At 46.3% G+C, this 11,874-nt stretch overlaps 1 protein-coding gene across 6 annotated transcripts in view; it reads left to right on the plus strand.

Moving 5' to 3' along the window:
• Positions 1 to 11,641, plus strand: part of APLP2 (amyloid beta (A4) precursor-like protein 2) — a 24,705-nt gene extending 13,064 nt beyond the window's left edge. For 2 of the 6 annotated variants that reach the window (XM_009322585.1, XM_009322589.1), the window contains 9 exons: positions 273 to 431; positions 838 to 966; positions 3,257 to 3,356; positions 3,922 to 4,092; positions 4,702 to 4,737; positions 7,645 to 7,727; positions 8,553 to 8,627; positions 9,080 to 9,235; positions 10,031 to 11,641. In XM_009322585.1, the coding sequence (XP_009320860.1) occupies positions 273 to 431; positions 838 to 966; positions 3,257 to 3,356; positions 3,922 to 4,092; positions 4,702 to 4,737; positions 7,645 to 7,727; positions 8,553 to 8,627; positions 9,080 to 9,235; positions 10,031 to 10,132 (1,011 nt within the window). In that variant the 3' untranslated portion in view covers positions 10,133 to 11,641. The remainder of the gene's footprint in view (positions 1 to 272; positions 432 to 837; positions 967 to 3,256; positions 3,357 to 3,921; positions 4,093 to 4,701; positions 4,738 to 7,644; positions 7,728 to 8,552; positions 8,628 to 9,079; positions 9,236 to 10,030) is intronic. The other 4 variants (XM_009322587.1, XM_009322590.1, XM_009322586.1 and 1 more) reach the window with 3 other exon arrangements.
• The last annotated feature ends 233 nt before the right edge of the window (positions 11,642 to 11,874 follow it).

Here is an 11,874-nt window from a genome sequence, read left to right on the forward strand (position 1 = left end):
CTCCCAGCTTCAACGTGATCTTTATCTGCAAGGCCACGTGCCCTCTTCAGACCTTTGAAATGGGTCGTGAAGGACGTTTGGAAGGCAGATTGTCACTATTGAATTTGCAAAGATGAAATCTGCATCAACATCTGTCAGTGCCCTTCTCTCCTACTGTAAATGTCGAGCACATGCAGTGTGACAGGCTCCATTTGTCCTAAGGAGTTATGTGAGAGACAGTAGGAGACCCTGACGCATACAGCACGTTTCATAGACTCCTCTCTTTGTTCCAGCACTTCCAGGCAATGGTGAAATCTCTGGAGAAAGAGGCAGCAAGTGAGAAGCAGCAGCTTGTGGAAACTCACCTGGCTCGTGTGGAAGCCATGTTGAACGATCGCCGCCGGATTGCTCTGGAGAACTACCTGGCTGCCCTGCAGGCTGACCCGCCGCGGGTGAGTTTCTTTGCAACAAATTTTTACAATAGGGTAGGGTGGAAGGTGGGAATGCCTTGGTGAGAAGACTGCCTGTGACTTGCCGGGGCGCGGACGCTGGGAATAGGCTCCCGGCAAAGCTTTCTCCATCGTGGCAGTTTGTGCTGCAGACGTAGCAGTGGGTCTCCTAATTGACTCACTCTCCTTTCTGCCTGGTTAAAAAACCCTCCGCTTTGTTTAGGGTTCATAAGGCATGGTGTTCTGAGTCAAACAGACGTAATTTAAAAAGAAAATCTCTTAAGAGGTTAGCGCACGTGATTGATCTGTCCAGTAACAAAGCAGGCTCACATCTGAAGTGCTGTATTTCGGCTGTGAATTTTATTTCAATCAAATGGATTTGAACTCTTCCCCTCCTCAAATCCTGCAGCCCCACCGCATCCTGCAAGCTCTGAAGCGCTATGTTCGTGCTGAGAACAAGGACCGTCTGCACACCATCCGCCATTACCAGCACGTCCTGGCAGTTGACCCAGAAAAGGCTGCACAGATGAAATCTCAGGTACAAGAATGTTTCTCTCAAGGGCGGCATTGTTACCCAGCCCTGGCTCTCAGAGGCTGTAGAAGCCATGCGTCGAGTCCTCACGCTAATTTGCTGGGTACTATAGCAACTTCTCGTACTTGTGCGGAGATCTCCCATTCTGCACGCGTATTGCCTGTCACCAGATACGCTGTCGGTACGATTTTCCTTGGTACTTGACTCAGTGTTAAAAATGTGAACTCTGGTTTATATGTGAATTATTGTTGGTCACAATGACAAGTTTTAGAACTAGTTCGGGATCATTTTTGCGATTCATTTTGTCAAACACCCATGAAAGTATTTGCTGGGGACTTGGTCATCCTTGAACAGACTTCCTCACTTCTTCCAAGACCTTGTGTCTATGTGTTCCTTTCGCTAGGCTTGTTCTTCGCGATGCCTGTGTTTTGGGTTTGTGGGAATTCTCTTGTGCCTCTGCAGAGTTATTGCCTTGTTTCCAAAGCGTAATACATAACCCTTGCCAAATACTTGACCATCATTGTTAGCTTTATTAGAAAGTCGGTTTGGATGAGTTTATTTTGTCCTGTTGCCATATATTTTTACTCCTCAACAGCCAGAAAGTAATTTTCCTTCTGCTGGTAGTGCGTGTGAGTGTGCTGCTTCAAGTGGATGTCAGACCTGGCCATTGTACTTGTAAGAGTAGTTGCAGATATTCCATAAATCTTCTGAATTATGTCCTGATACTTGTTTTTACAAGGCACTTTTAAAATGGTGAAAGATGTACTGAAAGGCCTAAGATTCAAATTAAGAGTGGCCTGCTAACACTGAAAGGTCTGTTCATAAGGGTATGTCCTTTCACAAGTTCAGAGAGAAGCAGAGAGAACTGCCTGTCCGGTCACAGCTGTAGGAGTGTAATCTGTGTTTTACCAGTCCCAGTTTACTGGGAAGAAAGTGCTTTATTGCTCGGCTGTATAACCAGTAGATGGAAATACCGTGGTTTAAGAGTTAGGCGGGGACGGGAGTCTGTTACTGTCACCTCTGGTGAGGTGTAGAGTAGTGTTGCAGGGATTTTCTAGAAGCGAACCTCACGCTCGGAGGTGCCCGCTCCCATGGGTTTCATGTTGTTTCTGGGTTCTAGAGGTGTACCTTCCACTCTCGTCTCTCGGGTTGCCTGCCGCTGATCCTACGATTCTTGTTACGCCGCGCATCCTCAGAAAGACTGGTAGCAATTGTGGTATTTACAAGCTGACGTTTGGCTTGCGATGCGGAATATGTGGTAGCATTTTCAGAGACAGCTTAGCATATCAAGCACAGTCCACCCTGACCCTTTGTTCTGATGCTGCCAAAGCCCAAGAGGGAGTGTGTGAACTGTATTCTTAAGCTAAAACCTAAACAGTCCTTAATTCATTCTGAAGGCTGCAGTGTCAACAAATCGACATGCGAGGGATGTGGGTGGTACAGTTCAATTTCCATTCGCTTTACTTTTCAGATGCACTTTAAGCTCCTCAATCGATTCCCTTGATTGACAAGCTGCCACATGTAAAATTAAATTGCTTTCATCCTTGCTCTTAAAGGTCGGGTACACGTCAGACTGTAAAACGGGTCCATTCAACTCCTTAGCTTTTTCCAACATTTGGCCGTCCATATAAATGTTTTTCTTGGTCTGCGTGATCCCTGATTATGCAGCACCCTCTTCAGGTCAGGCTTGACTTCACCAGTGAATTTAATATGCTAGGGAAGAGCGATTTGAGGTTGCGTAGAGTTTGAATTTATTTCTCAAATGGAGGGGGAACGCTGTTGCCAGTGGGTGGGTGTAGTGGCTGTAAGACAAATGTAATGCCACCGTTGTTCTGAAAGGCACCTTTGTTCTGAAACCAGAGTTGATAAATAATATTGTCTGCTCCCTTTGCGTATATCTTTTCTAGTAGTCAGGGATGATAATCCATTTAATAAAGCACTTGCTTGTAGCTGCTGCAGGAAATGAATTATGACCATATCTGGCATATGGGAAATACCAGCTTCAGTGTTTCCAGTAGAGAGCTGGTTACAGCAAGAGTCAGCTGAATCCTCTCTCTCACCCCCAACCTTTCCCAAAATACTGAGAGCGCCATGTGCAAATGGCCAGTTCCAGTGAAGCATGACGTGTTAGAGAGCATCAGTCAGGGAACTGGACGAGGTGGACTTGTGTCCCATTCTGTTGTCTGTCATGGCAGATCCACCAGTAGTAGGTACTTTGTTAAACAAGTGAAGTACCGGTACCAATCAAGTGACTGACAGTCTTTGCCTACTCCAACACACCCTTGTACGTTTGCAGGTGATGACACATCTCCATGTGATTGAGGAGCGGATGAATCAAAGCTTGTCTCTGCTCTACAAAGTGCCATATGTGGCTGAAGAAATCCAGGATGAGATTGGTGAGTGTCTCTGCGTGCCAGCTGCCGTGCCACTGTGTTAGACTACGAGCTTTTATGTCAAGTGAAGTGGGCTCCAGAAAGACTGCCAGCTCCTTTGAGGGGATGCCTTCAACAACAAGCACTTGGGCTTAGGCTTAGGGTACCGCAGGGCAGACAGTCTCTGGGTTTTGCAACACAGCCAGTCAGAAGAGCTTGTTCCGAAGAACTTTCACTGTCCGTTTAAAAAAGGCCAACAACATTCAGAATAGCAAAGCTCTCTCTCAAAGGGAGATGAAGAAGATCCATAAAAACAAGCAGATGCTTTCCCGCTTTATAGGAGGTTAATCCCATCTTGCCAAAACCTCTTCCACATCAAACCTCTTGGCCCTTATTTGTATGTATTTCTAGCCAACGCCTTTACTGAGAATTCCAGATGAGACTTCAGAGCACGCAAGATAAGATAACCTGGCAGCCCCGAACAGTGTTCCCCTGCAGCCCTGCCTCAGCTAGGTTCAAACCATCTGCCCCTTTCTGTTCCTGCCAGGCTTCATGCAGTTTGTGTAATGTTTGCTCTTACTCCTTTCAGATGAGCTGCTTCAGGAGCAACGTGCAGACATGGATCAGTTCACATCCTCCATTTCTGAATCCCAGGTGGATGTCAGAGTGAGCTCTGAGGAGAGTGAAGAAATTCCCCTGGAGGGCAAACCTTTCCGTCCGTTCCAGGTGAAAACCTTCCCAGCCTTGCCTGAAACCGAAGGTAGGTGGAACTGAAAATTGGGTTCACTGGCTTTACAGAACGTGGGCGCTTTTTCTTAGCCGGTAGGCTCAGCTCGGTGGGACAGAAAGCTCCATCCCTTTGGGTGATTTAAGAGTAAAGCAGTCGCCCCAGCAGTACCCCGCAGACTCTGCCCGTTGGAAAGAGGCAGTGCTGCTAGTAATTTGCACTGAGCCGCTGTCTTGGTTTTCCGACTCTTCTCTTTGCAAAATTGTTTTCTCTCTTTCCATTTTGCAGGGAGTGTTAAATTTTTGCTGTGTGGCTTGGTTCTGGAATTAATTTTCAGTCTTTAACCAAAATGCTCTCATGTAATGTTAAGTCTTTGTGCCGTGACCTGCTGAAGGGCTGCAGGAGTTCTGTTTATTTTTTTAAAAATATAGATATATATTTCTTGTATCGTCGGGTGTTGACAGCTGGTGTGTGTGTGTGTATTTATTTTAAAAATGCTTGAACAGAGTCCTGAGCTTAAAGAAAGCTGTAGACTAAAAGCATTTCCCAGAGTCTGAGTCAGAAATCATGCGCAAGCCTTTTTTCCTTTCTCTCTTAATCTCCTTTCTCTGCTATTTTTGTTTTTGTTTTCCCTCCTGCTAGATCCTCAGCCGGATTTGTACCATCCAATGAAAAAAGGTTGGTTCTAAGCTGCTCCCTCACAGTGCTTTCGATCACTCTCCTACCTTCTCAGTGTGTTTGATAGCTTCATTTTAGTTTCATACTCACCTTTGTTTTCATTTCCCTGCTCTCATTTAGATCAGTAACTTTCGATCTTGCTTGTTTAGGCCTAGTGTTAAAGAAACGAGCTAGTCTGAGCATCTAATTGATTGTGTGTGTTCCTCCCTGATGGGCTCACAAGGTGTCTCAGAGTGCACGGAGTAGTTTCTTTGCCCTCAAGAAATGTGGGCCTGGCAGTCTGTCTGCGACCGTGCAGCGTTTGCATCTCTCCATGTGTACTCATGTCAGACACTTCTCAAAATAAACCTTGCAGCGCTGATGGTAAATCGTCTAGAGGCTCGTCTGCCCGCTGTGGAATCTCTCCTTACCGCCCGATGACAGCGCTAAAGTGGGAATGAGAGTGCTGCAGCAGGCATAGGCTGTGCTTCCCAGCTAAATGTCCTCATAGATATTACAGAGTGCAGCTGGTCTGGAACAGGGAAACTAGGAGATTCCTTCTGTGTTTACGGTCTCCTCGGCATCCCCTTTTCACATGCAGCATCCCTCTGTACTAGCAAAGTCCTGTGTGATTATCCCTTTCTCCTTTAGTTCATTATTAATTCTGTACTAACTCCGTGCCTGGCTAAAAAGGGGCCGCCTGCGCTTTAGGAGCGGCACAGAAGTGTTGGCATTAAATTAATTGCTTTGTTAGTGGTACAGTCTCGGGTAAAGATCAGGCCCGGCTGATCTGCTACCACAGACGCAGTTCCTGAAGCCGAAACGGAAGGCTAGTTCTTAAAATGCTCTTGCAGAGCAGTGGCACAAGTGCTATGCGTGGGGAGTAAACCCAGCATTTTAATCTGCTTTTGGTCCCAAATACATTGTGCAGAATCTCAAAGGAGAGCAAAGGGGTTTGCTAATAACCATTTAATATGGACACAAATAGTTTTGTAACGTGGGGAAGGCCGGATAGCTTGAAACTATTCTCATTATCAGCGTTTCTCTGCAAATGTAAGTCACCTTCACCGCTCTTGTGGAACGGTGTGCAGCTAATTCAGTGTACTGACTGCTCTGGAAAGAATTGGGACAGCCTGTAGTTTTTTGTTGTTTTGGGGTTTTTCGGGGGTTTTTTGGACAACTGCTTTGTTGACTTAAAAGACGATACATATGGGCTGGTGCTCCCCGTTTGGGTAAATGGAAGAGTTTTGATGACTTGGGGACAAGACTATATCCTGCACTTGCCCCTTCTCTCCCTTCCCTTTTCATTTCACGAGGGCTGCTAGGGAGTTTGGGGTTTTTTCTGTGCGCGCATGTTGGGTTTTTTTTCTCTGGGAAGTATATAATCTAAACTGTGCCTTTGAGCTACGTAGAACTGGGTCTGTTATTTGGTACAGCACTCTGTGAGAAACAGCAAAGCTCAGTGCAGCAGCTGAACTCACAGCCCTGGAGACTATGCTGCGTTGGCTCCCGAGAATTCAATAAAGGAGCCATAGGCCAAAAGCAGACACGGGAGTTCTCTAAAACCTATTTGTGGCTAGTCTCTCCAGAAAATCCCAATTATTGACTTTCACAATAACATGACCTGCTTTGACAGCCGTGAGAAGTCAGACTGGCAGTCTTGGCCGTGCTTGGAATCTGATTACTGTCTCCCAAAGAACAGGGAAAGGGGACATGCTAGGGGAGATGCTTCTTTTGGGAGGAGTTGGGAGTGAAACGTTAGTTTCCTTGGCATTTTCAGGCAGTAAAAGCTTGTCACTGTAAAAACTTGCCTTGGAGCCAACTAGCCTTTCCTTGCATCTCATCAAAGACCATGCTGCCAATTTCAGCAGCGGTTGACATAATGTCTTAGGCAACCTGCAAGCTCAGCAGCTTGCAGAGAGGTGTATGTGATCACGGGCAAAGCGTTAAGTGCTGTAGTAATATTTCCCCCACCTCGTGCTCCTCATTGGAGAGACCCTGCTGTAGGTTTGAGGCTTCGCTGGTCCTCCTGATTTTGCATTAGGGAGGCGCAGGTCTTGTGAAGGACGTTGCGTTGTGCCTACTGATAGTGGAAAACTGGCGTTCTCCTAACTTGCTGTGTTATGTTAGGTCTGAGTATCCTGCATCAGGCTCTTCTTTATTGATCTGATCTATTTATAAACGCTTCAGATCAAAACAGTTAATGCAGAGCAGCCGCCTTCTGTTAATTGATATTCTTCTCTTGAGCCTTTGCTAGTTTCAGCCTAGAAATGGGTGAGCGATGTTCTGGTACAAAGGCTAGTGTAGTTCTTTGCTCCTCCCTTGCCCTGGGATTTATTGTTTCTGGGCTTGTGCCAGATACGGGACAGCAGCCCGTTACAGAGCCGCGCTGGGTGACCTTGAAATTCTCATTCCCGAGGCACTTGCTGATGCGCTTGATTTCAAACAAATGGGTGATGCTGACCGTGCGGTTGAAAGCGTTCCCTGCGCGCTGGCTCTCAGCGGAGAGGAGATGCGTACTTCTGTCCCGGGGGTCACGGTGAGGTGGTGGTGACCCAGGGTGACATTTGCAGAAAGGAACTGCGCGCTCACAATTTGTGTTACACGTTGCCTTGGACCTTCTCTAACAGCAGCACTTTAACAGTACGGTATTTCTGGATTTACCCTTCAGCCTGTTTTTGGTGAGTCCTGTCTGCTCCTCTCATTGCCACCTCATTTCCCCTCATTAACAGAACCCCCCCAATCACTTGTCACTGTAGCATAGCTTATGAGCTCCCCTTCTGACACAACAGCATGAAGACAGATTAATAATCAGCGGTCCATGCGGTTAAACACGCTAGCCATGGCAGCTCTACAGAGAGTACGTAACCCTTCCTAAATGGCACTGAGGGCTGGCTAACGGTCCCTGCCTTTGCTCTCTTGGTGCAGGTTCTGGCATGACTGAGTTGGATGGGCTGATCGGCGCTGAAGAAAAAGTGATTAACAGCAAGAACAAAGTGGATGAAAATGTGGTGAGCCCTCCACCTTTATTTTGTACAGCAAAGCCTGCCGCGGACACTAATTAATAGCAGTGGCTTATTTCCATGTCTCCTTCCTGCTTACAGAATGTCAGCGTATTCATTATCCATATGGTGTGGGGGAGTCAGTTTTCTGACTATTGTAGGCTCTTAATACTGATTAGCATCAGAAGGGTGGGAGGGTGAGGGAAGGAGAGAGATCTAGATCTTTGGCAGTCTGAGCTGGAGAAGGGTCTGATGCAGTATCTGCTTTCCCAGGCTGAGACCCTTTGATATGCCTTTATTTTAGCTAGGTAGCTTGCCGTCTGAATACACCGAATGCTGGTGTGTTCCATCCGTCTCCCCACCTCTTTTTCCTGGCAAGAAAGGCCTTACCACCTTCTGAAGGTGAGCGACCCAGTAGGTATTAGCTGTATCTACAGTGTAAAGAATTTGCTGGGTCAGAGTGGCAGCCGACTCGCCTCAGTTCCCTGGGTTTTAAAAAAAAAAAAAAGTCGACTTTTGAAAGTTTCCTTTCAAAATTGTTTTAAAGCCACAGGTTAGATCTGACACGGCAGAAATGCTGTGTCCAAGGCAAGTGCCTAGTTTTTCAATTGGGTCTTTAGTTTGAGGCAGTCTGACGTCCAAATGGTTGCAGGACTAACTCAGGTGGCTTCAAAAGTTGGAGAACATCCCGCGCTGTTGAGAGCCGGGGAAAGATGGTAGGTGGTTCTGAGCCTTTGCTAGTACTCATTAAAGGTCTCTTGCCTGCCTTCATGTTCCTTCTCCCACCTGTCTTGTATGGCTCCTTTCATAAAACGTTTTTGTGACTGTTTGCAGGTAATTGACGAAACCCTTGATGTGAAGGAAATGATTTTCAATGCGGAGCGTGTCGGTGGGCTGGTGGACGAGCCGGTATGTATGTGGCTACCGAGCCTAGCCGAGTGATCGGCGAATTCCTAAAGCTGGAGTTTGGTTCCTGTGTGTGCCAGGGGTTCGGTGCCTTGACACTGCTCTTGGGAGGTCATGCAGAGTATAATGCAGTACGGCATTTCTGCGAAAAGACGTAACCAGTAAACGCACGTAGGTGCTAACCTGGCTCTTTAGCTGCGGAAGTGTTTTGTGGGATAGGAAAGCGGTGTGGGTCAGTGCCTGTCCAGAACGCCTCAGTGGGGACACAGTTGTGTGTTCGTTATCCTTTTGGTGAAATATTTAGAGGTGACATACACTGTCTAGTGTAATCAGTCGTGTCTTGATACCACAGATGGTTGAAGACCTTACTGGTGGCCGCCTTTTAGGTTTGCATTTAGCAGCGCGTCTCCCGCATCGCTCTTCCTCTACCCGCTCCGTTGTTTTCTCCCCTCCAGGATAATGACAACTCCCTTCGCGATGACTTCAGTTTCAGCAGCAGCGCCCTTATTGGTCTGTTGGTGATTGCTGTTGCCATAGCTACTGTTATAGTCATCAGCTTGGTGATGCTGAGGAAGAGGCAGTATGGGACCATCAGCCATGGAATTGTGGAGGTGAGAAACAACTCCTGCTCCATAACCGAGGATGAAAAATAGTCAGCATTGAATCACATGTTGTGTGTAGGGGGCGAAGATGGCAGTAGCTGCCAAGCCATCAACTGCTCTGCTCCTAGCTAGGTGGGACTTAACTCTGTAGATGCTGACATCTTCTTCGCTTATTTGTTAGTATGCAGGTATCAGTCATCGGCGTGCCGTGCTGGGACCTGTCACTTCACAGTTGTATTCGCTTATCATGAGGAATTCAATTAGGCTTCCCTGTCAGGCTCAGGGTAGGATTTAGCAGTAAATGAGCTTTTCAGGCGATATCTTTAGCAGGGGAGTAAGTCAGTCCATCTATAGCAAGTTGTCCTCCCAACCGATGTAACGGCTATTAAGACAAGCACGATTGGCCGAACGCTGAGAAGCGGTTCCTTCTTGTTCCTTCTGCTCCCGACGTGCACCTTTGTAACGACAAACTTAATGGAGCCTGGAGAAAGCCCCTTTTCCCCAGCCGATGCGGGAAATTGTAACGACCTCTTTAACGAGAGAAGCGGGTCCCAAATTTGTAACGTTAGTGAAATTACGAGAGATTTGTGGAGAACATACCCAAAGAGGCAAGGGCAGGCAAGGAGGTATTAGCACCCGAACGAGCAGCTCTGTTAAGGAAATTATTTTTTGTGGCTTACCTTTTTTTTTCCTGTTTACTGCTTGCCACGGTATTTATCCCGCGTTTGTCTGTCGGCTCTTGTTACTGTGAAATAAGACCTGCAAGTTCCTCCTTTGACCAGTAACCGTTCTGTCTTTCTAAAGGTTGACCCGATGCTTACCCCAGAAGAGCGGCATCTGAGCAAGATGCAAAACCATGGCTACGAGAACCCCACTTACAAATACCTGGAGCAGATGCAGATATAAAAGAGATGAAGATACAACAGCCCTGACCGGGAAAGGAGCAGGGCGGAGGGCCAAAGTGGTCCAGCGTTTTGGATCAACTACTGATCAACAGTTGCTTTGAGAGGACTTCATCTTACATTCAGAACTCCTGGATCATTAAGACTATAATTACTACTGTAGAGTTGCAATTTCCATTCTTTTAAATGGGTGAAGAAATGATAATATAACAATATGATATATAAATCTCCTTAAATGGGAAAAATGGATCTATTGCAGATATTTGACTGAGATGTAGTTTTCTTTTTTTTTTTTAAATAATCTGCAAAAATACCAGTTCCGTTGTACTGTTGTCTGATACAAGCTCTATATATATAAAATGGGAAATGTTGATTTTTATTTCTGATAGACCACCTGTATATTGAGGGTCATTTGTACCAGCCCGCCTTGTAAAAAGGAGACAGTTGTGGCTCTTCAGTCATTTTGGCTTTTATATATAAAGCAGTATTCTTTTTTCCTGGTTGGTTTGTTTTTTTTTTTTTTTTTAAGTGAATTTCGCTGGGAGTTGCAAAGAGATTAATTTAGGGATAGGAACTATGACAGCATAAGCAAGGAAGCAATTGGGAATGGTAACTAACAAAAATCCGTATAACGAGAAAAAAAAAAAAAAGAGAAAAAAAAAAAAAGAGAAAAAAACCCCCATCCTCATATGCCAGTGATGTGCACCCTGCTGCTTAGCAGTTTGGGCTCTAGGAATCACGACTCCCTGGAGGCAAGGAGTTAAAAGGCTTCTAGCATCTCTGTTTATAGTTATTCTAGTGGAATGTTAGAACATGGTTTGTGCATACTGGGGTCTGCACATTCCCCTTCCAGATTCAGTTCTGCTCTAGAGTTGGAAGTTCCTGGTATTGAATTTAAATCCTCCGTTCTGAACCAGTTTCCTTCAGTACTCACCTGGCATTAACAGCCCCCTCTTGCTACTACTTTCTAATTTTCCCTGGCTCTCCTGCCTCGCCAACGTGGTAAGTAGTTGAGAGACGCGAGGTTTTGAGCCTTTGCGTCTCTGTCGGTGATGTTGGGCCATAGGCACGGCTTTGGGTGTTCGCCCAGAAATGACAAATCACTGCAATAATCGGTACCGAGGGAGCCGATGAACGTGGAGTTCGCTTTAACTGGGGTTAAAAGAGCAGTTCACTTAGCTGGGGTTAAGAGAGGGGTAAGTTGGGAAAGGGATACTGCCTGCTTTAAGGGAAATTGGATGCATAGGCCCCGAGAAGAACAAAAGGGGTATTGTTCCACTCACCATCATGTCTTTGTAATGCTTGTATAGTTGGTGTTAATGCTCACGGCTTTTTTAAATCTGGAGGTTCTGGTAACCTGTGGTGTATTTTTTCTATTTTTCCTGTGACTTTATTTTTTTCTTCCCTCTTCCGTGTCTCTTCCCACTATGCACAGATTTACCTGCAAACTCCTTAGTGTGGTCTGTGGGGAATGTACAAAGTTTAAACACATCAATAAACACTTTAACTTCCAGATCGTTTCTTCTCTTTATTCACGGGCTCGCTTAAGTTCCTCTCCCCTCCCGCCGTGTCCTCGCCAAACCTGCGGAGACCTTTCCCCCGCCTTTTTGTCCGCCTCTGCTTCAGCGAGAAGGAACGTGCTGATACTGCGACTGCATAGCCGTACCCAAAGCCTTTTGCGGTACTCCCAGATCCTGCTGACCCTTGCGGAGAGAAGGAGGCGCGATACTAAACCGGTGCCCGGGA

The sequence above is a fragment of the Pygoscelis adeliae genome, unplaced genomic scaffold (genome assembly GCF_000699105.1).
Source record: "Pygoscelis adeliae isolate BGI_AS28 unplaced genomic scaffold, ASM69910v1 Scaffold224, whole genome shotgun sequence".
NCBI lineage: Eukaryota > Metazoa > Chordata > Aves > Sphenisciformes > Spheniscidae > Pygoscelis > Pygoscelis adeliae.